This window comes from Colius striatus, chromosome 1 (assembly GCF_028858725.1).
Source record: "Colius striatus isolate bColStr4 chromosome 1, bColStr4.1.hap1, whole genome shotgun sequence".
Classification (NCBI taxonomy): Eukaryota; Metazoa; Chordata; class Aves; order Coliiformes; family Coliidae; genus Colius; species Colius striatus.
Genome location: NC_084759.1, coordinates 89220989 through 89248236, shown reverse-complemented (window position 1 = coordinate 89248236; position 27248 = coordinate 89220989). Strand labels below are relative to the sequence as shown.

The following is a 27248-nucleotide window of genomic DNA, read 5'->3' as shown; positions in this document are numbered from 1 at the left end:
ACAGTTAACCTGAAAGCAAAGGCAATGTCTTTGAGAAGGAAGGTGGAAGTGAGTTTTAGCAGGATAAAGCAAATGCAAAGGTGATTATTTTGAATCTAGCTATAGGAATGGGTTATTTTCATTGTCTTTATAGTATGGGTTCTGTAGGCTGCCCCTTAAGTCTGATGTTCCTGGTAGTCTAGTTATGTTGCTGTGGTGACAAGAAGGCTCTGATTTCCTCCTATTTCCTTGATTGTATCTTGTGCTAATGATTGTTGGAGTCACCTTTGCTAAAGAATCTAAAACCAAGTGAGTAGTATTAGAGTGAGTCATAGAATCATAGATGACAGAATGTTAGGGGTTGGCAAGGACCTTTAGAGATCATCTAGTCCAGAAGCAGGTCCACCTAGAGCAGGTTGCATAGGAACGCATCCAGGTGGGTCTTGAAGACCCCCAAGGAAGGAGACTCCACACCTTCCCTGTTCCACTGCACTACAAGAGTTCTCTCAGTCTTCCATGCAGAGATATTTTGAAGTCCTTCGCAATTTTGTATGAGTACTTTATATGAGACAAATGTGTGTATACAACATAATAAATTCATGGATTAAAAAGACATTGACTTGAGAGTTGGGCAGAGAGGAACCTCATGAGGTTCAACAAGGACAAGTGCAGAGTCCTGCATCTGAGAAGGAACAACTCCATGCACCAGTACAGGCTGGAGTCAAACTGCTGGAGAGCAGCTCTGAGGAGAGAGACCTGGGAGTCCTGATTGATAATAAACTAAATATGAGCTAGCAATGTGCCCTCATGGCCAAGAAGGCCAAAGGCATCCTGGGATGCATCAAGAAGAGTGTGACCAGCAGGTCAAGGGAGGTTCTTCTGGCTCTCTACTCTGCCCTGGTGAGGCCTCATCTGGAGTCCTGTGTCCAGTTCTGGGCTCCCCAGCTCAAGAGGGACAGAGAATTTCTGGAGAGAGTCCAGTGCAGGGCCAACCAAGATGATCAGGGGACTGGAATATATTTAATATGAGGAAAGGCTGTGGGAACTGGGGCTCTTTAATGTAGAGAAGAGGAGACTGAGGGGGGATCTTATTAAAATTTACAAATATCTAAAGGGTGGGTGTCAGGAGGTTGGGACATCCCTTATTTCTATTGTATCTAGCATCAGGACAAGAGGTAATGGGATGAAGCTGGAACACAAAAAGTTCCAGTTAAATACAAGAAGAAAACTATTTCACTGTGAGAGTGAGGGAGCGCTGGCACAGGCTGCCCAGAGGGGTTGTGGAGGCTCCTTCCTTGGAGGTCTTCAAGACCCGCCCGGACATGTTCCTATGCGACCTGATCTATGCGACCTGCTTCTGCAGGGGAGTTGGATTAGATGATCTCTAAAGGTCTCTTCCAACCCTAGCATTCTATGATTTCTATGATTTCTATGAAATATTCCAGGACCTCAAAAATACACTTAATTTATTTGTTGCTGGTACCTGGACTGGTAAAGACACTCTGTAAATTGATTGTGTTTTGAGAAGGAAGAGATACAGATTGAAAGACCGAAAGACTTTTTGGGATATGTATAGGTTTCACATTTGAGGAGAAGATCTGGGGCCTATATTTTATCATAAATATCTACATAAATGCTCTTATTATCCTAGAGATGAATATGATGCAGAGGGAAAAAGGTGGTGGATATGCCTATCAGAGGATTCTTTACTCATATGAACTTAGGCATTTACTTCATACTCCATCAGTGAGGAATAATCACCTTGTTATATTGAAAGCACTAAATATTTAAAGATGTGCAAAAACAGTATTTCTTAAAAAGAAATCCCAAACCATTAACGACTTGTCTGATTCTATTTTCAATCAATAATCAGCCCATTGTGTCTTTTATTATAATTATATATATATCATTATTCAAATTCCCTGCCTGACTGAGAATTTGTAAGCCTGAGAACAACAAAAATACAACTGTCTGCACTGTGAAGCTGGTGAACTAAAGCACAAAAGAATGAAAATTTTGCTCACAATCATGCAGAAAAGGTAGTAGCTGTTCTCTGCATGTCTATTGAAGCTCAACGTTTCAGTTAATTGAAATGCCAGGGGTTTGTAGAGGGGAGTTCAACTGTAAGAGAGCTTGGGTTGTTGAAAGGCAAACTGCACTGAGCAAACAAGCACTGGTGTGGGGATGCTGGTGAAGAAAGAAGTGTGGGAACAGCAGGAGTAGTATAGACTCAGTCTATGTGAACAGTTGGAGAGCTGCAGAGTTCGGAAAAGGGTTGTATAGAGGAGGAACAGCAAAAAACAGTGATGGCAAAAGTGGAATTGAACCGTTGAGGGCAGAAAGTAGTGGCAACCTTAACTTGGATTTTTATCCTAGCAGAGAAGATCTAAAAGAGACAGCTGAAATAGCTGTTCTCAGGAGTCTTCTTGAGGAGTAGATATAGCAGTGGTGGGGTAGATCAAAGGCAGATGATGGGGTAGATCAAAGGTAGAGGTTCTTAGCTTGACTGGTTAATGCCTTGAGGCCACGGGAATGCCAGTGCTTGTGCCATAACCCACATGCCATCCCAGCATGGTGAGATCAGAGAAATGTAGTAGTTTCCCATTGTACTCTCCACTGTGAATAGTACTTGTGCCTTTGCAGAAAAAAAACTGGAAGAGGCTTACAAACTGCAGGAAGTTTTGGTGAAGGAATAGCTGTCAAAGAAGTTAGAATATTTTTTAACTTTGATTATGGTTTTACAAAACTAAACCAAAATGGCTTTGGGGAAAAAAAAAGTAAAAGCCAGATATTGGGCTTTTACTGTTTGTCAAAACCTCAGAGTGATAAAGTAAATGACCCATGGGAAATGTATTTCGGTGATTTTTAAAAGTGCTTTATGGAATTGACTGCTGTGCTTGGACATGAATTTGGTCAGATAAGGTAGCTACAACATAACTGAAATGTAAATATAAATTTAATTTTGGAAACTGCCTTGCTATAGTTTGAACTTTGGAAAATATTAGAAGAAATCTATACAAACAGATACATTTAGTGCAAAACACAAAGGAATGTAGAGGCCAACTTGAACCTGAGAAACCATAATGAAAAGCAAAAAAACCCAATATCACAGTGTACAAGAGCTAACTAAAGATAAGGGAGTACAGAGTGAAGGAGAGTAAACTTGACTACATAATGACCTCCCCTATGTTCTTCCAGAGACAAAATGCTAATTATTCCTCCCATATAAAAAGAAATTCTCCCATGGAGAGCCAGGCTAGATATGGCAGTGCAAGTGTTTTGTAGATCTAGTTCCCAGTTAACAGGACTGTGACTGGCTGATACTGTCTTATCAAAAGGTCATTTATGTCCCATGGGTCAACTGTAGCTTCCAGTGCAATCCCAGGCCCTGAAAGCCAGAGCAGAGCGGAGCAGCTGGCTGGTTTCCCCAAGGTCAGCCAGCTGAAAAAAGAGAGTGGAGCTGCCCGCTGGCTGGATTCCCAAGGCCAGCTGGCTGAAGAGGAAAGTACAAGCGGGAAAGTGAAGTTGCAGCCAGCTCCTCCAGTATAACCGATTATCTAAGAGCTTAAGAGATCCCTGGAGGCCCTGTAATAACTGCCATACTTGATGGTGGCCAAGTCATGACCTTGCTATGTTCTGAGATGTGTGAATAACTGAATGTAAGAAGCCCTCTTGTTTATTGGGGTAAACTCTTTGTGTTGCAGTAGTAGGGGTTACTGCTGCTTCTTTCTGTGCAAGCAGTCAAAGACTGTACCAACTCCAGGTGTTACCTGTTCCTCTCCTCTTTATAATACACTCTTGTGTAGTGCAGAAGGAGTTGGAAAGCTGTGCTGAGAAAATTCTTGATACCACTTTATTTCTTCTGCAAAGCAATGTAGCAGCAGACACCAAATAATTAGCCACCCAGTTTCATGAGCTGCCTCATAATCAAAAGGCCTGCTCTACTATTAAGGTCGCTTTAGACTATTGCTGTAGTTGCCTAATAATCAGAAGCCCAGAGGGAAAAGAAGATGTGCTACAAATTACAATGTGGGAACTCAGTGCCACCACCACTGTCAAAGAAGAGCAGTACCCCAACTCTCTTTACTAGAGCAAAGTAGTGGAGAGCTTCAGCCTGACCAGATGCAAATACTTAAAATAATGCATGATGGTGCAGTAAGCTGACAAAAGAAAGCAGAAGAATAGCCATCCATCCTGAGCACCCTGAGTGTTCCACATGTCCACATCCTCCTTTAAGAACTTGTAGCAAAGTTCTAGAAGTAGAAATGTAATTATTTTCCTGAAGGAAGGGCGAGTACAGAATGTTGAGACCTAACTTCAGCTGATGAAGTTTTATGAAATATCAAATTCAACAGTATAAAGTGTATCCTCTACATGTGTAGAGCAGGCACAGTGATACCTAATAAAATAAAAGGTTTACTACAGATATTATCTTTACAAGTAATTTTCCATTAGGAAATAAATTCTTATCCCTCCGAACAAAATTAGTATGTGTATTATACTTTGAAAAGTGATATGAAAAACTAGCTGAAGGCTTATTCACTAGTTCTGAGGTGAACACACCCTCAGAAAACACCTCATATTAGAAAGCTATCAACCATTGTATTTTCACTAAAATGATGATTCAACAGGATTTGCATTTATGTGGAGGACTGTTCTGACTTAGCATGTTGTCTGTTGATTTTTGTAGGAGTGACTCAAGGATTAGCCAAAATCAGGTAACATTTTAAAGTATGTGGTTTTGTTAAAGGTAATGCCATGCTGTTTTGCATCAAGTAAAAACGTGCTAATTACCATGTTTTCTAATGTTTTTTCTTGATTTTGTACATGTGAAACATCAGGATGCTGAATGGGTCTTAAATAGTTATTTTAATGGGAACATAAAATAAATCTGCTTTGTTGCTTTATTCTCCTGATAAATTAAGGGCATGTTTTCATTGTAAGAGTTAGAATTTAATGAAAGGTTCTGATAATGTAGTAGTGGGAGGAATTTCATAGAGATTAGTCCTTAGGGAAATAAAGTGAACAATAAAGAATTTCCATGGACTAACTCAGGAATAAGGCCCCTCAAACACCAAACAAAACCACACAGGGATTATTTTCTCCCTCCTCCTCTGCCTCTCTTTATCCCTTCTCTCCCCAGGCCTCCTTCTGCCCCTACGTACCTCCAAAACAAAATAACAGTGCTGGAAAATCATCAAATGGGACTTGGTGGGAAACACTACCAGATGCACAGCTGAAGCGTACTGGAAAGACATCCTCTTTAGTGAGAGATAATGAGAAAGACTTTTTAGATAATTGTGTCTAATAAACTGCTATTGTAGTAGTAGGTCAGTACTGGAACTATTTTTAGGTTTGGAATTTTTGTGTCTTTACTGAGTTGTCTGAAAGTTGCACCTTTTATAATTACTATAATTTTTAAGGTGTTGGGAAACCATGGTGGTAAGGAATTATTATAATAGTGTGGGTTCATGGTTCCTGTCTGGTCTTAGCCAGTGGACGTCTGCATTATAAAGCTGGTGTTAACAGAAGTGTCTGGGTTGGTAAGCACAGCAAAGAGCCTGAGGTTGAAGACTGGGTCATCTTTTTTACTTTTTGCAGGATATTTTCACACAGCTATATTGAGGTATTGATATGGCAAAACTTGCTGTTGTCCTTTGTCTCTTAATGTTGAAAACGAGAGTTTAGTTCCAGCTAGGTTGATGTGCTATTCTTTGTGAACTCTAACTTTCCTTTGAGTAAATACGTGCAACTCCATACGTTTCTTTAATGTGTGTGTTAGATATTTGTTTAACCTGCTGAGGCTGTAGCATGTAAGTTGTTTCCAAAGTACTTGCAGTATCATGAAATTATTGAGGTTGGAAGGAATATTTTGAGATTGTCTAATCCAATTCCTGTGCTCCAAGCAGGATCAGCTAGAGCCAGATGCCCAAGGCTTTAAGCATCTCCGAGAACAGAGACTTCATAACCTGATTTTGGGCAGTCTGTTTCAGTGTTTGATCAGTCACACAGTAAAAAAAGTTTTTTCTTGTGTTCAGGTAGAATTTTGTATCATTTAATTTGTGCTCATTGCCTTGTGTCCTGTCAGTGGGCACCATGCAGAAGAGCCTGGCTCTGTCTTCTTTGTTGCCTCTCGTCAGGTATTTATAAATATTTCCCTCCCAAGCCATCTTTGTTCCAGACTGAATACATCTAGCTCTCTCAACCTTTCCTCTTATGAGATGTCCTCCAATCTCTTAATCGTCATCATTTTGAAGCATTACCCAATTCATTAATGTATTTGTGAGTTTTCAATTAATAGATCAATAGCAGATTCCTACTCTTTTAATGTGGGAAATGTAAACAAATGTAATGCTCTCAGAATAAGAGCCCTTTCATTTAAAGACTACCAATAAGAAAATTTAAGTGTGTATTTACTTTAGGAAAGTTAAAATATTTATCTTTTTTCTCCTTCTCTCTCCTTCCCCTCTTTCTTTTTCTTTTTTATAGTGCTCTTGTTAGGCTATGAATTATGAGTTCCCGACTCTGTATTTTTGAGACGAATTCTTTACTGCAGCCCAGCAAGTTGGGCCCAACTCATTTCTCCTTTCTACTTTCAGTGTACTCCTTAGTGTGCACCTGAAGGAAAGTCAGTTGAATGTGCTTGCTTTCATTCTTGACAGGTCACACTTTTTTCCTTGATAGGGCAGATTTTTTCCTCTATTCTTTGTTACATATGGCTCTCCTCACTCTTCATAGTGTACAGAAAAATCTTGTCCCTCTCATAGACTCCCACCACATGTGTTTTTCACAGCTGCCTGTGTGTTTTATAAAGGAGACATTAACAATACTATTGAGTATTGTAGACTGCTGTTGCTTTTGAAAAAAAGTAACATTTCATAATGAGACAAAATATTTGGAAAAAATACTAACCTGTTATGTTTTCACTAACAAATGGGAATTTATTCCAGTATTTTACTGTTTTCTCCAGAAGGTGGTAATTTTCTGTATTAACTTCAGTTAAATACTCAAACTTAAGGTTCCAAATGATGATCAGCATAAAGTATTGTTAATAAAAAGGATGGTCTCACCTAATAATTCTTTTGCTGATTTTTTTGGTCCCATATGGCTTCATTTGTTTTGGTCATATCAGCACAGAAAATTAGCAAGTCTGTCAAGTGATCCTTAGAGCAAAGGATATTTTACTCTATGAATTTCTTCTAATTCTTTTACAGGAACTATTGTTCGACGGCAGCGGATTCCACTTCCACCTCCTCATGAAGATCAATTCTATACTATAGATCATTTCAATATCAACATAGACATAATCCTTTATGCCCAAAAATATAAGATTACAGATTGCGACGAGTTTACAAAAAATTTCCTGAGGAAGATGGGAGTTAGATTAAATCCTCCTACAGGTTGTCCAGATGACCCATACACCACAGAGCGGCGAAAGGTCAGATGAGGCAGTAATAGTGACAACTTGATTTTAATAGAAGTGACGTTGCTATTAGTGATATGAATAATATAAAATATTTATCTATTAGCAGTTAGGAAATAAGTATTTTCACACAATAAATCCCAAGAGAAAATTTGGTTTTGAAAATTTTATTAAATGCCCCATTGTACTAGCACAGCAAAGTCCCAAATGTAACTGATTTTCTCTTGATGTATTTACATACCTTTTGAAATAGAACAAAATTAATTGGTAAAAATAAAAGAAAACTTTCAGCATTAAGATGAAAAAGAACAAAAAATTGACCTATTATATCTTCTTCTTATGGGTTTGCTTGAGCTAATGTAATGATAATAAACACTTTAAAAATGTTTAAAGGAAGATCTAATTGGAATTGTGGTTCAAGCCCATCCATGGCTTCCTGCAGACTCACTTGGTCTATTCATACATCGTATTTCATCTCTACCTCACATGTTATTAAGAGCTCTTTGCATATATAAAGCAAATTGTTCTGCCATACAGAACCCAGTGCTCTGCAGATTTAAGGCTTGTGAAGTTTTATTTGAACACAGTTCCCTCTTTATGAGTATATGAGAACACACACACACCTCCTCCAAAAATCTCACTCACATCTCCTAGATGCTATAAGGATTCCTCTTTGCAGGATTTGGGATTCTCTAGAAATAATAGTGGGAGTGAGTTTTTCTGTAAGTAATAATGAAAGTTTCTTTCAGTGCAGTTTTTCTTGATGAGTATGAGTGCAGATGGCACTGTATTTTTCTGTTGATCTGACTCTGTTAAGACTATCGGCCCATGATATGCAGCCGGTTGTGATAGATCCCGCCTAGTACTCTGAAAGCAGCAAATACTCCATGTGTCTGTTGCATTCTACTTAATCCTTCTATTGAGAAGACTGCTGCAGTTCTCAGCAGCAAAGGGAAGGTAATTATGACTGAGATGTGTAGGACAATTTGCGTGTCTCCGAGATGCTCTCAGGTGAACATGTGGGTTTCACTTTATTCATGCTGCTAGGCTTTTTGCAGTCCCCCACTGCAAAGTAGTATTTGTAATACATCTCCTGATTCTGTGTAGTAGTGACTCAGACTGGCAGTGGGTTGCTTCTCCCTTACTCAGGGCTTGTAGGTAACAGGTGTGTATTAACACACACTGAGTTGTCTTGATATCGGCAGACAGTATCAACATTGCATGTGATACTGAATACCCTGCTTAGGTCTTGTTGGGTTGTTTTTGTAAAAACAACAAGCAAAACATTCAAGTACTGTGCATGTATACTCAGAGAGAATGGAGAACAAAACATTCAAGTACTGTGCATGTATACTCAGAGAGAATGGAGAACAAAACATTCAAGTACTGTGCATGTATACTCAGAGAGAATGGAGAAGAGAAATAAGAGAATCAGAAAACCAAAAATTACTGAAATCTATGTATTAATATTCTCAGTTGTTGAGAAATTACAGAAAAGTTATGGAGCAAAGTCTGCTGCTTTATGCTGTCACTTTCCTGTGACTGGCTTGTGCAAGGTGATTTTTTTGCTTATTAAGGGTAGATTGTTCTGGACTGCTTTGAGCAAAACTAGATCAATTTGCACCAGAAACATAGTAGATGTCCAGAAAATGAAGATATGAATCACAGAATCATAGAATGGTAGGGATTGGAAGGGACCTTTAGAGATCATCTAGCCCAACCCCCCTGCAGAAGCAGGTTCACCTAGATCAGGTCGCATAGGAGCATGTCCAGGTGGGTCTTGAAGAGCCTCCACAACCCCTCTGGGCAGCCTGTGCCACTGCTCCCTCACCCTCACAGTTTTTTCTTACATTTAAGTGGAAGTTTTTGTGTTCCAGCTTCATCCCATTACCCCTTGTCCTGATGCTAGATACAATAGAAAAAAGGGATGCCCCAACCTCCTGACGCCCACCCTTTAGATATTTGTAAATGTTAATGAGATCCCCCCTCAGTCTCCTCTTCTCTACACTAAACAGCCCCATTTCCCGCAACCTTTCCTCATATGAAAGATGTTCCAGTCCCAGGATAGAATATAAATGCAATTGCAGGAATATATCTTTAGTTCTCAGATCTATGGATGTATATTGGGAGGAGAACATACATACCTAGTACCTGCCAACTGTATGAATGAAAACATGAATGAAAAGTAAGTAAACTATGTTTTAAAGGTAAAAGAAAGGAAACACCAAAGGAGAAAAGAAAGAACAAATTCCTTATACATCATCTATAAAAAATAATTTTAAAAGAAGAAAATCAGGAAAGGTGGTGCTATTTGGAGTTGTAGTCATCTGATTACTATGCACAATTTGTTGAAAATGTGAGCTGTACTATAAATAATTTAACAATGCTCTGATATGAAGGGTCTTATTACGAGAAAAACAAAGATCAAAACCAATCTAAAATTGTGTTCATGTATTTTCTGAGGGCACAGCAATCCTGTAAATACTTCTTTGATAACAGCAGAAATAATATTTCATGTATTGTGGTATTGTTTGAAAATCCTAAAATCATGTTCTAAGATTAGATGATACCCTGCAGTTTGGTATCCTGTTTCTAAGAGCAAATAATTAAAAAGGCATTTCTCTTAATTTCTCCTTTATCTGTAGATTCTGGATAGCATGAAGCCACTGCGCCCTTATGAGCGCATTGACACTTTGAAACAATTTCTAGAGCATGATGGACATGTTTTACGGTTTTTCTGTGTGTGGAATGACCCAGAATCCATGTTTCATGACCCACGGGAACTTGTTCTGCGCTACTATTTGTCTGATGATACTATTGATATAAAAGAAGTTATACCAGTAAACTCAGGTCGGGATGCAGTTCCCCTTTTCCTCAAAAGAGATAAGCTTCCAAAGGTGAGAAATGAAAATTTCAGCTTATTCCATATGCTTCCACTAATGAAGAAATAATAAATGCCTTGTTTTGAAAATCCTGTATTCGGATTGTAACGATATTTAGAAAGTGTTACCAGAGTATTAATCATAACTGCATGTTTTAAGTTTTCCACACATACTGATATAACAGCTTAATAAGTGATGGGGGAAAAAAGTTTAAAAATCAATTAAAAGGAGAGAAAATAAAGTTTAAAATTAAAAGGAGAGAAAATTTAGCAGAAAGATAACCTATAATTTCCTTTTTCTCGTATTAGTGTATAAAGGTAAATATAGTACTAAAGCTCTGCTGTAATGGAAGTCCAGAAGCTTAATTAGTATTGACAGATAAACTAATGTAAAACTGAGGTGAATTCAGATTTGATCCCTATGACTTATATTTGGAACCTTTAGAAAAGTCCAGTTTTAGTATTCCATAACATTACTTCTTTGTAGCAAATCTAGAGTGCTTTCTTAAAATTGAATTTCTGGATATGGGATCTTATGCAAAGGTAGTTAAAATCAGTAGGAATCCAGGGATAAGCTTTGTCAGGCATTAATCAGGGGTTCATTTGAGAAGTCTTTTCTCAGAGAAATCTTCAAAGGGTTTGAGTCCTCTGTAGCCTATTACGATTTAAAAATTAATGAGCTGGATACACTTCATTGCCCTAGATAGATTCATCAACCCACAGATGGAGTAAACCACTGTGGAATCTTGTCCCTCCTTTCCTTCCAATATTGATAATCTATTTGAGATGCCATAGATGTCCATGAGCTTTTATGGTAAAAACTTAATTGCAAAACATTGCACTTTTGTGACCTTGTGCATGTTATGTTCTGAGATGCTGATTTAGCAGTAGTCCTATATTAACAGACCCCTTATACCATTGAAGTCCATGTTGCAATGGTAAGGACTAGCTTCTTCCTCTGAATTCAGTGGAAATTTTGAGAAAGGCAGCAGAGGAGACCAGTCAAAAGTTGGGATGTCAGGAAAGGTGGCCAGACAAAATAGCACACTTTGGTCACCCTGCATCAGAAGTTCTTAATTTAAAAAAAGTGTTATATGTTTGTGCATTAAGTTTGATATTACTGGGATAAATACTGTTGTAATTTTGAAACTCACAGTAGAAACAAAAATACTAATTTTTTTTGCTGATAGAATCATACGCTGACTTGAATCTCTTGGATTTATGCAGTGCTTAGCAGAGTACAACCAACTCTGAGTGGTTCATTTGCATGTTTTTATAATGATTACTATCCAAATACTAGCCTTTAGAGCAAATGTTGACAACACTGTGCTGCTTTGGGTGCATTAACTTTTGCTTTCTGTTTACTTGCAAGACGAAGACGACTTTACTCTTGGATACGGTGTAAGATTCTGAATGCTTCTTGTGGCATGCGTCTTTGCTTTTGACATGTGCACTGCTTTTTAGGTGTGATGACATCATTTCACCTTAGATTTACTAAAAATCCTCCCAAGAAAATACTATAATAGTCAGTCTGTAAAAACCCTACTATTCTGAGGTAACCAAGTTATCTTTCTTCACTGTTAACTATATTTCTAAAGGTTTGGTGTCTTTTCTTGCAGTATGCGCCCACAGGGCTGTATCAGCCAGGCACAATCACCAGTCGCACTGTCCTCAATGTGTTTGGAAAGTTGGTAGGAAACAAAAGCTGTTACATTCTGGACAATCGTAAGGTCAGATATTACTGAATGCCTCCAGCAGTTGAATGTGTTTATAGTAGTTTTTGTAATTTCTGTTGCTGCTGTCCTCTGCAACAAAGAGAGTTAATTGTAAAATTGTGTTGCCACTGGAGAACAGGTAGAATGAAAACTACTGAGATTTACTGTATGTAAATTCTGTGTTTGTGAAAGTGAAATAGCTTGGCACGGTGAAAAATACTTGCAAATGGACAGGGAAGGTTGTGTTTTAAATCACATGCACTAAATTACCTAGATTTTAAGAAAGGTAGTGGGATTCTGAGATTTATAGAACTGCTATTTAAATGTTCCCTCTCATCTTAGACAGGAGCAGTGCATCAGGAATTTTACAGAGACAGTGACCTGAAAATAGGGGCAGTAATTAATGTTTGGGGAAGGAAGATAGTACTTTGTGATTGTGATGAATTCACTAAAGAATATTACAGGACAAAGTACGGAATTGGTAAGTAGTGTTAATTATCTTTTCCTTATCAGCATTTTTATACTTCTGTGTCTGACAGAGCTGTCTCCGAATTTTATTTCTGACAAAATACATTCTTTAAAACCTTTAGCAATAACAATCCGTTGTAGCTGTTAACAGCAAAGCAGTAATTTCGCAGGTGATCCAGAGGGCTTTCTTGTATGCTACTGAATTGAAAACTAACACATAATGTACGTGTTCTGTTCCTAACTGCCTCTCTTTTAAAACTAGAATGACAAAATATGACTAGACTACCATTTCTTCTCCTCTTCTTCCCCCTGCCATTCCAATAGCTGTGTTTGCAGTCAGAAAAAAAAAGTGTAGGTAATGAGTAGGTAAGTGGAATGAGCTCAATTACTCCCCATTATATTATATTTCATTTTATATGGATGTGAGAATCCTCACATAATAGGATTTTCTGACAGGACAGTAGTAGTCTGTCACATTATTGGGTTTTTCAATGTAGTTTTCTGTATTCTGGACCATTAAGAGTATGTGTCCTGTGAAGTTTCAGCACCAAATTCTGGAAACATTTAGAGTCTATGTCCATAATGGAAAAGCATTTGGGAAATGTCTAACAATAGGGACTTTCATTTATCTGTATTTGAATTACCTCAGTCGGGCTTGCTAATGGTTGTATTATGGACATCTTCCTGCAAAACTAACTTAATTTCTGGCAGTTTATTTATTCAATAAATATAGCTGTCTGACTGTTCAGAGATGGTTGGAAGAATCCTACTGTGGCCTTTCTCTGTACCTGAGTAAACTATTTCTTTCAGCTTGATGTGATCAGAGAAAATATAGTGTTTGGATCAAAGCTTGACTGCTGCATTGGGGGAATTAAATGTTGTAGGGCTGCCATTAAAACATTAAATTTCTTGATTGGAAAAACACATCTCATTAGGGCCTTTAAAAATAATGGCTTGGCATGTCTGTACCAAAATAAATATTTTCTTATGCTAGCCAGAGTATGAGGAATCCATATTCAATAACCATAGTATTATCTATAATAACAGTGAGTCTAACTCCAGGGATGCAAACCAGGGGATTCTTCCCTGAGAATTTCTTCAGCCAAAACCGCTGCCACTGTTTGGCTGCACTGTCTTCTGTCTGAACAAAATATCCTGGAACAGTGAATGGGGATTTCCTACTCACAGCCGGCAATAAATGAAATGCAGCTGACCATTCTGTATCAACGAAGCAAAGAAACCCAGCATTACACAAATGCAAAGGCTATTTGCTTCCTTTAGTGCTGGCTCAGTAGTTACTGGTCATGTCTCTGGATGCTAAAGTTAGGTGGTTTGCAAGTTAAGAGAACTCTGAAGTTGCTGATGTGCAGAATCCTGGAAAACTGGCACTCCAGGTGATCTAGTCCTTTCCCATTGTTCTGGGGCAGGACAGTGTATATATATAGACTTGTATACATGTTTATATAGCCTTTTATCAGCATCCTCCAGAGAAGGAGGTTTCTTTGCCTCATGAGGCACCTTGTCCTCACCTCATATTTAAAAATGCTGCTTAATAGCTACTCTGAAGCTGGTTTGTGTAAACTGAGAGACTAACTTTTGTGTCTTCTGTTGGACATGGGGATAAATTGGTAGGTGTCCTCTTTTTGCTAAGAACCTTGTGCCTATTTGAACATTGTTGCAAATACACCATCTCACCACCCTAGCCAAGTAATTTGCTGCCAGGGGAAACCTTTCAGTCTTTCCCCATAGTCCACTCTTTTCTGTCTGCGATAATTTTTTTTTCCCAGTGCTTTCTCCAGTTTCTCTGCCTCCTTAACATGAAACACAAAAAGATGTGCTCTAGCTTGGACCTTTGTGAAACTGAAAGTATTTTGCACATGCCTTTAAGGACACACGATGGCAGATAGTCTGACTAACATGAAAATGACATCCATCTTCATGCCACCTGTCTTGTTCACAGAAAATACTGTCTTAGAGCTAAGAGAGTCTCACAGTTTGCTGTGAAATTATTTCCTGCTTACTCCATCAGGATTTAAAAAATGTATGTGTAACTTTTTAACCAGAAGAGACTAGGAGTAGAATCAGTATAGTTTTTGGCTTAAGAGGAGATTTTAAGAGAGAAAAGGTGAGGGTTCCACCTTTTATCCTTAGTAAGTTACAAATTTTGTTTGTGTCTGCGGGACGCACAAGGTATTCTCAGTGGGCTCTGTCCCACAAAGTGCCTGACATTCTGCTCCTGTCCAATTAAACATTGAAACGTGCTTAATTGCAGTTCGAGTCCAGGGAGACCATTTACCTGAGTAAGAGTAAGCAAGTGGATAAATTAGTTCTTACATTAAGGCACGGTGCTCAGCACCTCGTGGCATCAATCCAGCTGTTTGTTATTGTGTTTTCACATTACTCTCCTTCAATTTACACTCTTCTGCTAAAGCCATTAAAGAGGCCAACATTTATTTTTGACTCTGCAGTTTCAGCCTAAGTTGCTTATTGATGGAATTTGCCCTTTAGAAGAATTAAGGGCAGTTTAGATTTCTCTTGAAGTGTACGACTACGATATCTGATATATTTCCAATGTTAGTTTTGCCTGTTTTACTCTTTATACTGTTTGTGAAAAGGAAAGGAGGGCTTTTCCATGGGTAAACAACAAATAATGCTCTTTAACAGGAAGCTAATGATATTGCTCTCATCAAGCAGTGCTATGAATGCAAGAGAAAATGCCCTAATATGTGATATTATCTGTTCAGCCTCAGAGGTGAAGAAAAATATTCTATAGCCAATGTAGATGTCGTGGTCACCCAGCTGAAAAGTGAAATATACTGATGTGCAATGAGGAGAAGCTGATATTGACTCTTCTCACTAAATACAGGATCTTAGCACAGAGTTGAGTATCAGGTGTGAAGTTGAGTATAAAGTATTTTTTCTCATATAACAGATTATTCCTGAGGAGACAAAACCAGTAAAATCTGGTTTCCTACTGATTTTTATTCTCTGTCCTGGCACCTCCTAAACTGTTTTGCAGCACCTTATAATCCCTCTCCTGTCCCAGCTCTCCTCTCTCTCCCACCCCCTCATTTCTCAGGCTCCCTCTCTGACCTGCTCCCTGGGCAGAGCAGCATGTGAGGTGATCGGCTGGCCAGTACATGTGTGCTTTTGGCCAGGCAGCTGTTACTGGATAACAGCTGACTTCTTGCTTTTCCCTCAGTAGGGGCACTAAAGCCTGCTGCCAATTTTCACTAAACTTGTTAGAGAACAGTCTCTTTGGCGTCTAACCTCTCCACTATATGTCGTGGAGACTGAGCAGCGGCTTATGAATATACTTGGGCATTTACAGATGCTTTTTTTCCCTTAGGTAATTGGAATAGCCATGAAGTAACACTCTGTAAAAGGAGATTTTCTTTGAATCAGAAGAAACACTGTCATATTTTAGCTGCATGGGTGATTGAGCATTAAGTTTCTTTTAATCCTGCATGTAAATGTTGTGAAGATGGTATTGTCTTATTATTTTACTTTTTACTTAAATTGTGAAATGGACTCTCACAAAACCCAAGTCTCAGCTGTTTGTTATATGTATATTGAGAACATAATGTAAAGTGTCATACCTCTGGGTTATTAACACTTCTTACATTGTCTAAGGCTTGATGGGACTTCTGCCTCCTGCCCTTGACTCTAATGCTCAGAGGCATCTGTCCTCTTCTTCTAAAGGTGTAATTTCTTGCCTGCCTGTTATGTACTGATACTCAGTATGGTTATCATACTAATCCAAAATATACAGCATTTGACCCTTCCTTGAATTATATTTTTATCTAACTCCTGAGGGTTTGCTTGCAGTTCTTTGACTGAAAGACGAAGGTAAATCTTAGAATATATAAACAAAATTTTACAGTGTATATTGTATATTGAAACTGAAAGCAGACAAGGTCATTCAAGCTAGCGTAACGCTTAATGCTGCCTTTGTGGTAACAAATTATTCTTGAGGAATTTTGTTTTTCTTACTATTCTGTCTTAATTGTTTATATCTTAAAGACGTGGCTGGAGCTGTTTTGTTCCTTGCTATTTCCAGTACTTGTTAAAATCTCACTCAGGTTTTGATATGGTGAGAAAAAGTTACTAGTGTGCAGTGCATGTTTGATACACTGGGTGAAATAAAACCCCTAGTGCCAGCCAATCTCTGATGGGCGTCAATGGATATAGTAACAAGAGGTGAAACTGTCCATGGGGAAAATACCTGTGCTAGTCTTTCTGGAAGTATAAGTTTGTAATCCTGGACTTTCAATTTACCCTCTGCCCACTGTAAATTCACACTGAAAATGTTACAGCCTGTATGGAAGAAGGGGGCATAGATTCTTTTTCCAGACTGGAGAGAAGTAATTTTCCAATGATAGGACAAGGGGCAGTGGGTATAAGCTGGAACGTAAGAGGTTCCGAAGAAATACAAGGAATAATTTCTTCACCATGAGGATGAGGGGCACTGGAACAGGCTGCCCAGATGGGTTGTGGAGTCTCCTTCTCTGGGGACATTCAAAACGCACATGGACGAGTACCTGTGTGATCTTCTCTAGGTGGTCCTGCTCTGGCAGGGGATTGGACTGGATGATCTCTCAAAGTCCCTTCCAACCCTTAAGATTCTGTGATTCTGTGAAACAGTGTTAACCTTGGGAGAAGTGCATTTTATGTGTGAATGCAAGTTGTCTTTCTGATTCTACCTCAATGGTGTGTGTCAGAGCAAAGATGAAATGAGTTCTGAGCTTGGATATGGCTATCAGTACAGTGCACCTAGTTTTTAAGCGGAAATTAATTCTTAACTAGTTTTGTAAACTGCATTTCTCCATGGCAATTTCTTTCCTCATTCACAGGAAATTCACAGGAAATATAGATGCACATAATCCCTTAAAACCCTGGAAACAGGCTGGATATCTGCCTTTTTCTTTTTAGTGAATCTGAATTAAGCAAAGTCATTTTACTCTAGGAAAAGCATGGGAACCAACGTACTAACGTTCTCTTTGGACTTCATTTATTTCAAGCATGGGTTGTGAGGGATTTACATACTCTGTGGGGCTAACATAATATTCCTCTTCGTTTGTAGTTTAGAAATCTTAATTTTTATCCACATGTGCTAAAGTACATATAAAAGGAATTGCTTCGATGTTTCTTAATTAATGCCTTTACACATCAAGTGTTAATGTGTGGACACTGTGGTCTGCATGTAAACATGCAACCTTGCCTTTTGAGTTTGGTAGTTCAACTGAATGTCCTGGCTTCCCAAATGCTTTTGGCAGGAAGAGTATTATTTGCAACTATGCAAAGAGAAGGGGTTTGTTTCTGCTGAAATACATCGCAACAAAGTTCCAGACTTAGGGGGAGAAAATATTAGTGCAGACTGACATATTGCAAAATTTTAAAAAAACCTCAAAACTTTAAGGTTTAGAAACAGCATCAAACCATCAGGACAAGAACCCGGAGCTCCTGCCCTGAGCGCCAGGCGATGAGGGGAGAGAGAAGAGGGCTGAGGCTGCGCCGTGCCCGCCGCCTGCCCTGACGCGGGGACACTAGGTGGCGCTGTGGGAACGCAGGAAGCGCCCGCCCGCCCACACTCCAGCCCGCTCGGGGCTTTCTTCCCTTCCTGTCCACCGTCCCCCTCCCCGAGCAGCCCCCGTGTGGAACCGGCTGTGTGGAACCCGCCCTGTGTGCCACACGCTGTGTAACCAGCCGTGTGAAAAGCCGCGGTTCCTTCCCGGGTGTCCAGCACAGCGTAGTGTCTGAGCACACACCGGCTCAATACCAGCGGATGCTGTGGGTTTTCTTTCTTTCTGTGTCGGTGTACGTCGATGTGCGTGCTCTGTGTTTATTGTAACATGGATGGTGTGTGGAAGCGATACAAGGTGTCACACAGAAAATGTCTCGAGGGGCAATTTTGTCATAAACAGTATTTAGGAAATAGCGTTTTGGTGCGTATATACACACATACACTTTCATGGTAAAGGTTGAAAACAACTGAATGGACTTTTGCGTATGGACTTGGTCCTTATGCTGCTGAATGACAGAAAGGACACATGTAGTTTTGGTGGTGAAAAATATTGGTGTGGCTTTGTAAACCCCCCTTTTAACTGATTGAGGTGAAGGTGTTAGGTTCTTCAGTCAGATCATATTCTTCTAGGAGGTAAAGGCCAATGGAGATCTCATTGTTTTTTCAAGTTAATGAAAAACTCTGACATCTGAAGGCTTTCCGTATTTTTTAAAGGCAAGTCAGATTTTAAGAAGTTAGGTTGCTTTAGTCTTCTGATATAGCCATCTTCGAAAACCATTTTAATCACGAGCCAATTCAGAAAATGTTCCAAGTGACATCAGTTTTGTCATTTGTCTTATATCACTTTTTGCTCTCTGGACTGTGGTTTGTTATCCATCCTCTTCCACTTTGCCTCATGTATTTGTCCTTCACTTACTAGCCCAGCCAGCTCTCCCTTCTTCAGGGCAACGTCTTCAGAACACCCATATGTGGAGATAACACTGCTCCATGCAGGCAGTGCTACACCAGTTGTCTCTGACCTTGTTGCATTCATGTTGGTGCAGAAAGGGCTCTGCGGGGGCAGCAAGCAGGGCTTGAAGCCACAGCAAAAAGGGCCAGGTGCAGCCTCAACAGCCCAAAAGTGACTTTCCTTCTCTGCTCAGCACTGGTTAGACCTCATCAAGATATTGTGTTCCCTCTTGAGTCTGCCAGGACAGGAAAGACTTGGATCAGCCAGGGCAAGTTCAAGGGAAGCCCCTTGATGGTCAGTGCTGAGGAACCCCTGGGAGAACAGGGCTTGCCCAGCCTGAGTCACTCACCCACCTGCCACTTGCCCACCTGCACTCACTCACAGGGAGGTTACTGAGTCCAAGCAGGTTGGCTTTTCACAGGGGTACACAGTGGAAGGGCATGAGCCAACATGTGTCAGTGGAAACAAGAGTCTCAAAGTTGGATATTGGAAAGAACTTTCCTCCCTGAGGCAGGTTGCCAGAGCAGGTTGTAGGTAAAGCCCTGAGCAGCCTGGTCTGGCCTCGGGCTGACGCTGTCCTCAAAAGGAGACCACACTAGAGACCTCCTGAGGTCTTGTCCAACCTGAATTATCTTGTTTTCCTATGATTTATGTCTTCATTTGCTTCACACCTGCACATTTACTTCCTCTCGTATAAAAATAACTTTTTTTTTCCTCTCACCTTTTCCATTTTCCATTAACCTTATTTAACTGTTGGACTGTTATTACTCTGTTAAGTTCTTTGTGAACCCCACTGACGAGTTGAAGCAGTGTTGCAGCAAAAGCGCAGTGCAGGGAAGCAACAAGGGAAGAGATTTTCACCAACGCAGGAGTGAGGAGGCATCATAGGGCAGCGGGGCTTTTGGAAGCCACCGCTATGGGACATGGGTGCAGGTCCCTGACCAGACATGTCTCTGCTGAGTCCAGACAGCTCCTGCAATGTATCTGAGATTGTCAGGACCATTGGTCATTTGGAGGAAAGACTTGAGATTGGGGAAAATAAGGAAAAAACAATGCTTCTGAAACTGGATAAAATGAGATGTGGACTATTGGCTTCAAGGTACCAAATTCTTGTCAGATATGTATGATTTAAATAATGAATAAATTATATGTATTTATTTATTTTCCTCTGGCAAAAAGCAGAGGGCAGAAAACTCGTAAAGCAAGTATTTGCTTAATCATGTTGTCTCAAAGGCTAAAACTGAAAAATTAATATACAATTGCTAGTTTATTATTTTGTCCCATTTTGAAACTGTATTTGCCTTTCCTTTTTCCTGTGTATCTTAATGCTATTTGTCAAACATTTTAAGATTATAGATGAGATCCCGAAACCCTTGAAGAAACAGTTTTGTTGTTGGTTTCTATGGGGTCTTTTTTTGCTCTATACCAACAGGGAGGATCCTGGTTTGACTTTAATGAGTGCTCTGTTATAGAAATAGACTAGTAAGTATTCATATTGGCAGTTTAACTCCTTAGTAGAATGGCTTCATCAGATAGTAAGAAATAAATTTTGCTGTCTTTGTTGTAGAGGATTTCACCCCAGTTCCATATAAGGCTCCACCACCTCCAAAGCCAGAAAAAACATTGCCTCCTTACACTGGATTTGGTTCTGAAGAGGATTCTCTGTGCTCCTGTATGGGTCTGCTTCTCAAGCCTCCTCAAAAAGATTTCAAGAAATTCATCGAGAAAGACAGGTATTTCAGTGAAAATTAATTCCAGTTTTAAAAATTATATCTTTTTTTTTTGGTGGAGATAAATGTTTAGTAGAAATATAATTTTGTTCATCAAAACATGCAGCTCATCAGACTTTTAAGGGACAAGTACATGGGGATTGGTTTAGTGACACAGTACTAAATTTTTTTCTCACCTCAGCAAAATTTCTCTTTGGAGAAGGCAAATACTCTATCCCTCCCATCCCCTACCTTCTTCCCTTCTGCTGACTTCAGTGGGAGTCTTAATCCAGCAATTAGTCAGGAATTTTGTATGCTTCAGCAATCCAACACCGATTTGTTTTTCTGTTCGACTTTCTGGCATTTAGGTTGGGGTTTTTTTTGTTTTTGTTTTTTTTTTTTTTTTAATCTGCTGAGTTTCATGCAACTTACTGTAATAATATTAAAGGTTTCATTTAAACATAAGGAGAAACTTCTTTGCTATAAGGGTGAGGGAGCCCTGGCACAGGCTGCCCAGGGAAGGTGTCGAGTCTCCTCCTCCAGAGGCTTTCAAACCTGCCTGGACACGTTCCTGTGTGACCGGATCTAAGTGGACCTGCTTTAACAGGGGGTTGGACTGGATGATCTCTAAAGGTCTGTTCCAACCCCCACCATTGTGTGATTCTATGATTAACTCATTACTTTCTGTTACAAAATAGTTTGTCAGGCAGTGAGTGTTGAAGCCTAAGCAGAAAGCAAAGTCACATGCTAGAAACCTCCATTAAAGAGAAGAGCTACTACAAAAAAGGCTGGGGAATGTATTGATAGTGCATATAGTGGTACTGTCAGTCATTTTAAACACAATTGCTTAACAAATATCCACCTAGTAAGATCACCTGTTGGACCTGTTTTTGTGGAGATAATATTAGCATGTATTGCGATTCAGAATTTGATTTGAAAATATGCATACCTAAGTGTATTCTTTCTTTGTAAATTTTCTGGAAAGAAACTTGGAGCTTGATTTGCAATTGAATTTGAATACAAATTCATTCCAGACCTGTGGTGGAGAAGTAATTTTCTCTTGAAAATGATTCCTTTCTATCCGGCTGACTCTAGCTGGTTCTGTTAATTTAAGCTGAAAATGGTTTTTGACAAAATAGAGAATCTTATGCTATTTCCCTTCTTGGTCCAGGAATAACACAATTAATGTGTGTTACAAAATGTGGGAGAACACATCTCTTAGTGATGAAAACCTTTCTCATATTATATTTTTGATTTCTTACCTTTCGTTTTGCTTGTTAGAAGTGGCATGGAAAGTAACATACTGCGCTTTCTTGCAAAACTCATCACAGACAATCCTATTGACAAGGATCGGAAATTCATTATTTCCTACTTCCTGAGTGATGACACCATTTCAGTTTTTGAAGATGTACAGCGAAACTCAGGTAAGATGCAGTAATGTCTTGCAGTCAGTCACAGCTGATCTACTTGTTTGATTAGAGTTTACAGAAAACATTGTGACCAGCCCCAGCACTAGCAGAAGCAGGGATGTGGATTTTAAAAAGCAATGGGAATTATGTCAGCAGGTCTGCTGCATTATCTTGCATAACTGTATGTCAGAGAAATTTATAATCTTCATCACTCAAAATAACACTGTTCATTGTATGATGGAACCTCACAACGTCCTGTGGGAACTGGAAGCTTAATTCATTAAAACCTTTATTACATTTTAATTTGCAAAGTTAGCCTTTAAACATTTGCTTTTCTTGTCAGAAATTGTATTGTAACTGGTGATAAATAGGGACAGGAAATGTAAGACTTGAGGAATGAAAGAATAAATCCTTTGTTTTGCAAGATTGTGTTATGGTGTCACAAAATCCCTATAGCATCCATTGTATAGAAGCAGCTTATGAAAGCAAAACAACTGGGGGAACTTTTTTATATAATTTATCATTAATCATGTAGTGTTAAGCATATAAACAGTGAAGATTACCCTGTGCTCTTTTCTGTGTATCATAGTGTCATGGTTTGACATGAAGCCATTTCTGGTAAGGGGGAAGAAGCTGTAAAGATGGCTCCTGTAAGTAGTTGCTCGCAACTCTCCCCAGCTGTGAGCCAGACCCACGTCTGGGGCTGAGCCAATTAGATACCTCCACAATCACTTTTTAAGAAGAAGCGGAAGAGGAGGCTTCTTCCTTCTTCCTTCTTCCTTCTTCTTCTTCTTCTTCTTCTTCTTCTTCTTCTTCTTCTTCTTCTTCTTCTTCTTCTTCTTCTTCCTCCTCTTCCTGTTTCTTCCTTCTTCTGTCCCTTCTTCTTCTGGCTGGTGGTGGTGCAAGGAGTAAGAACAGTGAGAGAAACAACCATGCAGACTCCAAGGTCAGTGAGGAAAGAGAGGAGAAGGTGTGCTGGAGCAGAGACTCCCCTGCATTCTACGGAGGGGTAGAGACTCATTTTGATAATGATCCCATATCAGGGGCAGAGACTCATTTTGCTACAGCTGACCCCAGACCAGAGGCAGTGATTCACTTCATTAAAGGCTCCGAGCCAGGGAGAGTGGCTATTGCCTTGTCCTGTGGGAGGGACTCAATCACTTCACTACAGACCCCGAGCCAGGGACAGTGATTTTCTTCATTAAAACTATGGCCAGAAGAGGCCATGTCCCGTGTGAGAGACCCTTTATCACTATGGCCAGAGCAGGCCGTGTCCTGAGGAAGGGACCCAATATCCACAGCTATAACTGTGGGGAGGAACCCACAACAAAGCAGCTCATTAAACTTATGCCCAGAAGAGGCCTTGTCCTGAGAGAGGGACCCTATAACTTCAGAAACTGCAACCATGGCCAAGAGTCCACACCAGAGATATTCACCAAGGACTGTGTCCCATGTGAGGGACTACAGAAGCTACAGCTGTATCTACAGAAGCTGCAGCTGCTGGGAACAACCCACACCAGAGAAGTTCGTTAAGGACTGTGTCCCAGGGGAGTGACCCCGTGTTGGAGCAGGGGAAGAATGCCAGGAGTCATCCTCATCTGAGCAGAGAGAAGCGGCAGAGGCCATCTGTGAGAGACTGACCACATCCCCCATTCCCTGCCCCCCTGAGCTGTTGTAGGGGGAGGAGGTAGAAATATCGGGAACAGTGAGCTGGACCTGGGAAGAAAGGAGGGATGGGAGAGGGAGATCTTAAAGTGCTGGTTGGAATTTTCTCATCATCCTACTCCCTTTTTGCTTTTATTCCATTCGGTTTCTTGTAGAATAAACTTTCCTACTTTCCTCTCTGAGTCGAGTACTGGAGTCTGTTTTGCCCGGAACTGTAATTGGCAGTGAGCCCTCCCTGCCCTTGTCTTAATCCACAACAACTTTGCTTATCTTTTTACTCCCATTTTGCTGGGGCCTTTGCCATCCTAACGAGGGTGGGGGTGAATGGGGGCACCGAGCGAGAGACTGTTGTGGTGCTGCTGTGCTAGCTGGGCCAAACCACAACACATAGAATCATAGAATCGTTTAGGCTGGAAGAGACCTTTAAGATCATTGAGTCCAGCCTTTGTCCCAGCCCTGTCAACCTGTCAGCACAACATCCACCCATCTCTTAACAGCTCCAGGGACGGTGACTCCACCACCTCCCTGGGAAGCCTGTTCCAATGCCTGACAACCCTTTCAGTGAAGAAATTCATTCTAACATTCAGCGTGAACCTCCCCTGGTGAAGCTTGAGGCTGTTTCCTCTTGTTCTACTGCTTGTCACTAGGGAGAACAGAGCGACCTCCGCCTTGCTACAACTTCCTTTCAGGTAGTTGTAGAGAGCAATAGGATCTGCCCTGAGCTTTCTTTTCTCAAGGCTAAACAGCCCCAGATCCCTCAGCCATTCCTCTTATGAGATGTGCTCCAAATCCTTTACTAGCTTGGTAGCCCACCTTTGTATCCTCTCCAGCACCTCAATGTCCTTGTAGAGAGATGCCCACAACTGGACACAGTATTCAAGGTGCAGCCTCACCAAAGTTGAGTACAGGGGAATGAACACCTCCCCGCTCCTGCTGACAACACTGCTCCTGATCCAGGCCAGGATGCCATTGGCCTTCTTGGCCACCTGGGCACACTGCTGGCTCATGTTCAGCCGCTGTCAACCAACACTCCCAAGTCCCTCTCTGCCTGACAACTTTCCAGCCACTCCTCCCCAACCCTGTAGCACTGCTGGGGGTTGTTGTGGCCCAAGTGCAGGACCTGGCACTTGGCCTTATTGAAACTCATGGCATTGGCATTGGCCTTGGCCCAGCGATCCAGCCTATCTAGATCTCTCTATAGAGCTTCCCTACTCTCAAGCAGATCGTCACTTCCACCCAGCTTGTTGTCATATGCAAACTTAATAAGGATGCACTCTATCCCCTCATCCAGATCATTAATAAAGATGTTAAACAGGAGTGGCCCCAGTATATGTGTGTGTATAATACTGAACTAGATTTCAGGGAGCCAGGCTACAAATGTTTAAGTGACAATTGCTTTGTTACTGCTCAATTGCTTGGTCATATTTATCCTATTGCTGGAGCATAGTCACTCAACATTGTTATGGTTAAATTGTTTTGACCACTGTTGTCTGTTGTAGGCTACCTCCAACTAAGGGTATGAAAGGTTTTGTGATTTTCAAGCACCTTTTGATTTCCTTGGAGCATCTTGCACATGGATGGAAGGACACAGCACTGGGAAGGATGTTAGGAAGTCATTCTGTAACTCAGAGGGACTTAGAGCCTTGGCTGAGTGGGACCCTGTTGGAGAGATTAGTGTATGTCTCTGAAGCCCACAAAACACCTGCAGCAGCAGTTTCAGAGCAGTTAACATCCAGAAGTGCTCTGACGCCTCTCAAGAAGTGCAATTGAAGGCCTGACTCTGAAAAGCTATCAGCCTCTGACAAAACTGTATAGAGAAAAAAAAAGTCAGGAAATCATGTTGTCTCAAAGATAAGAGAAAAAGAGTAAGAGAAGGTTTCCTTAGTTACGCTGTTAGGCTGTTGTGACTACTGCATGACTAGCTCTTTTGATACTGCTTGAATTGCCCTATATCAGCTTCTTGGCACAGAGCACCATAGTACGGTATTTCAGGTACACCCTCCAATGGTGACCAGCTCACTGTCCTCTTTGGTACTCGCAGCTCAGTCTACAGCAAAGACTGGCCTAGGGAGGACTGTTACTCCCCTTTGCTTCAGGCTCTGGTGTCAGCAGTTGGATTTCTGAGGTCCAGTTATTCAACTTACAGTTAAGGTCTAAGTGCTCTTGCAACCTTATGCTTAAGCCTGTACTAAAAATGATTTCTTATGTTAATGCTTTGCAGACCTATGATGAACACCACATCCATAAAAAAATGCAGGTATAATGAATATCTAGACCTTTCTGTATTCCTAGAGAACTTTTTCTGTGTCAGTGGTGCTGCTAAGTCACTTTGAGTGTCCTGAGTGGTTTTGGGAAGGCCTGAGCCTTTTCGATGCACAGAACTTCTAATGACATCTCTGCTTGTATACAACCATATTAAGAAGAAATAGGGATCTCACTGCCAACTAAAATACAAGTCATTGTCTGAGAAAGGTTTTGAAAATGTATAGAGTACTTGTGTAGGTTTCAGTGAGCATTCCCAGTTAGCTCTGCTCTGCTGCAGCAAGATTTAGCACTATTTATGGCAGCAGTGGCTTGTCATCATTATTTCACTAGTTTCCTGGCATTCGGTGGCCTATAATTTGTGAAACTTCACATATGTATGTATTTCTTATGTAATGCTGCTGTGGGGCTCAGGAGCAGCTCAGTTCTCCAGCTGTGAATTACAAGTTTGATTGTCATTTTTTATGTCCAGAGACATAAAAGATGCTAAGGGTACAGCTTCACTGTTAAATTAAAGAAGTGCAGGGAATAGTTTGAATCTCAGACTCCATTTGTAATTATTGCCTGTTTGGTCACTCCTGATTCTCCTTTGTACCGTTCCAAGTAGCCAAAGCCCCAGAGAGCCTGGGCCCCTCCTGGAGGATGCTTAACTTCAGAAAACTCTCCTGCGAGACAGTAGTGACAAGGTTACATCAGGTCTGGCTTGCTCCTACCTTCTCAGTCATCTAATATTATCCCAGATTTTGCACACTTGAAAAAGAAGGTCCTTCAGCCTCACCCATGGGCTGCAATACATACCTTCATTTTTATGCTGTAAAATACCACTCTTTTGGACTGCAGCACAGCCCTCATATCCCTTCAAACAGTTTGAACACACAAAAATAATAGCTGTGTCTTAAGAACCCAGATATATCATGTAGCACCCAGAGTGGAGCCAGAGCCACACACTGTGCCGTGCAGATGGGGTCAATTGGTCAGGCTCTCCCCAGCATGGGTGCCAGGCCAGAGATTGCTTCCTGGTTTCCTTTTATCTTGGAAAAAGAATATATTCAGGGATTGCAGCTGGGAGCCTCTTGAACATTGGTAGTCAAACAAAATGTGAAAGAGTAAATGGGCAAGTCTGCATACCACCACCAACAGATTCTTTAAGATATGTATGAAAAGAAAGTATCTGTAAATGGATTTTTAACTTCCCTGGGATGTTAAAGAAGACTGGTAGCTGACTTTCAGAGGTCTTAGAAAGGTGAAATGGAAGGATGTGGCT

The 27248-nt window shown here is 40.5% G+C and overlaps 1 protein-coding gene across 1 annotated transcript in view; it reads left to right on the top strand.

Annotated features, from left to right (window-relative positions):
- The window catches only part of EFHC2 (EF-hand domain containing 2), a 68550-nt gene that overhangs the window by 15724 nt on the left and 25578 nt on the right, over window positions 1-27248 (top strand). The window contains exons 4-9 of the mRNA XM_061988611.1: window positions 7194-7417; window positions 10048-10299; window positions 11903-12013; window positions 12341-12479; window positions 20507-20672; window positions 21930-22072. Coding sequence (XP_061844595.1) covers window positions 7194-7417; window positions 10048-10299; window positions 11903-12013; window positions 12341-12479; window positions 20507-20672; window positions 21930-22072 — 1035 coding nt within the window. The remainder of the gene's footprint in view (window positions 1-7193; window positions 7418-10047; window positions 10300-11902; window positions 12014-12340; window positions 12480-20506; window positions 20673-21929; window positions 22073-27248) is intronic.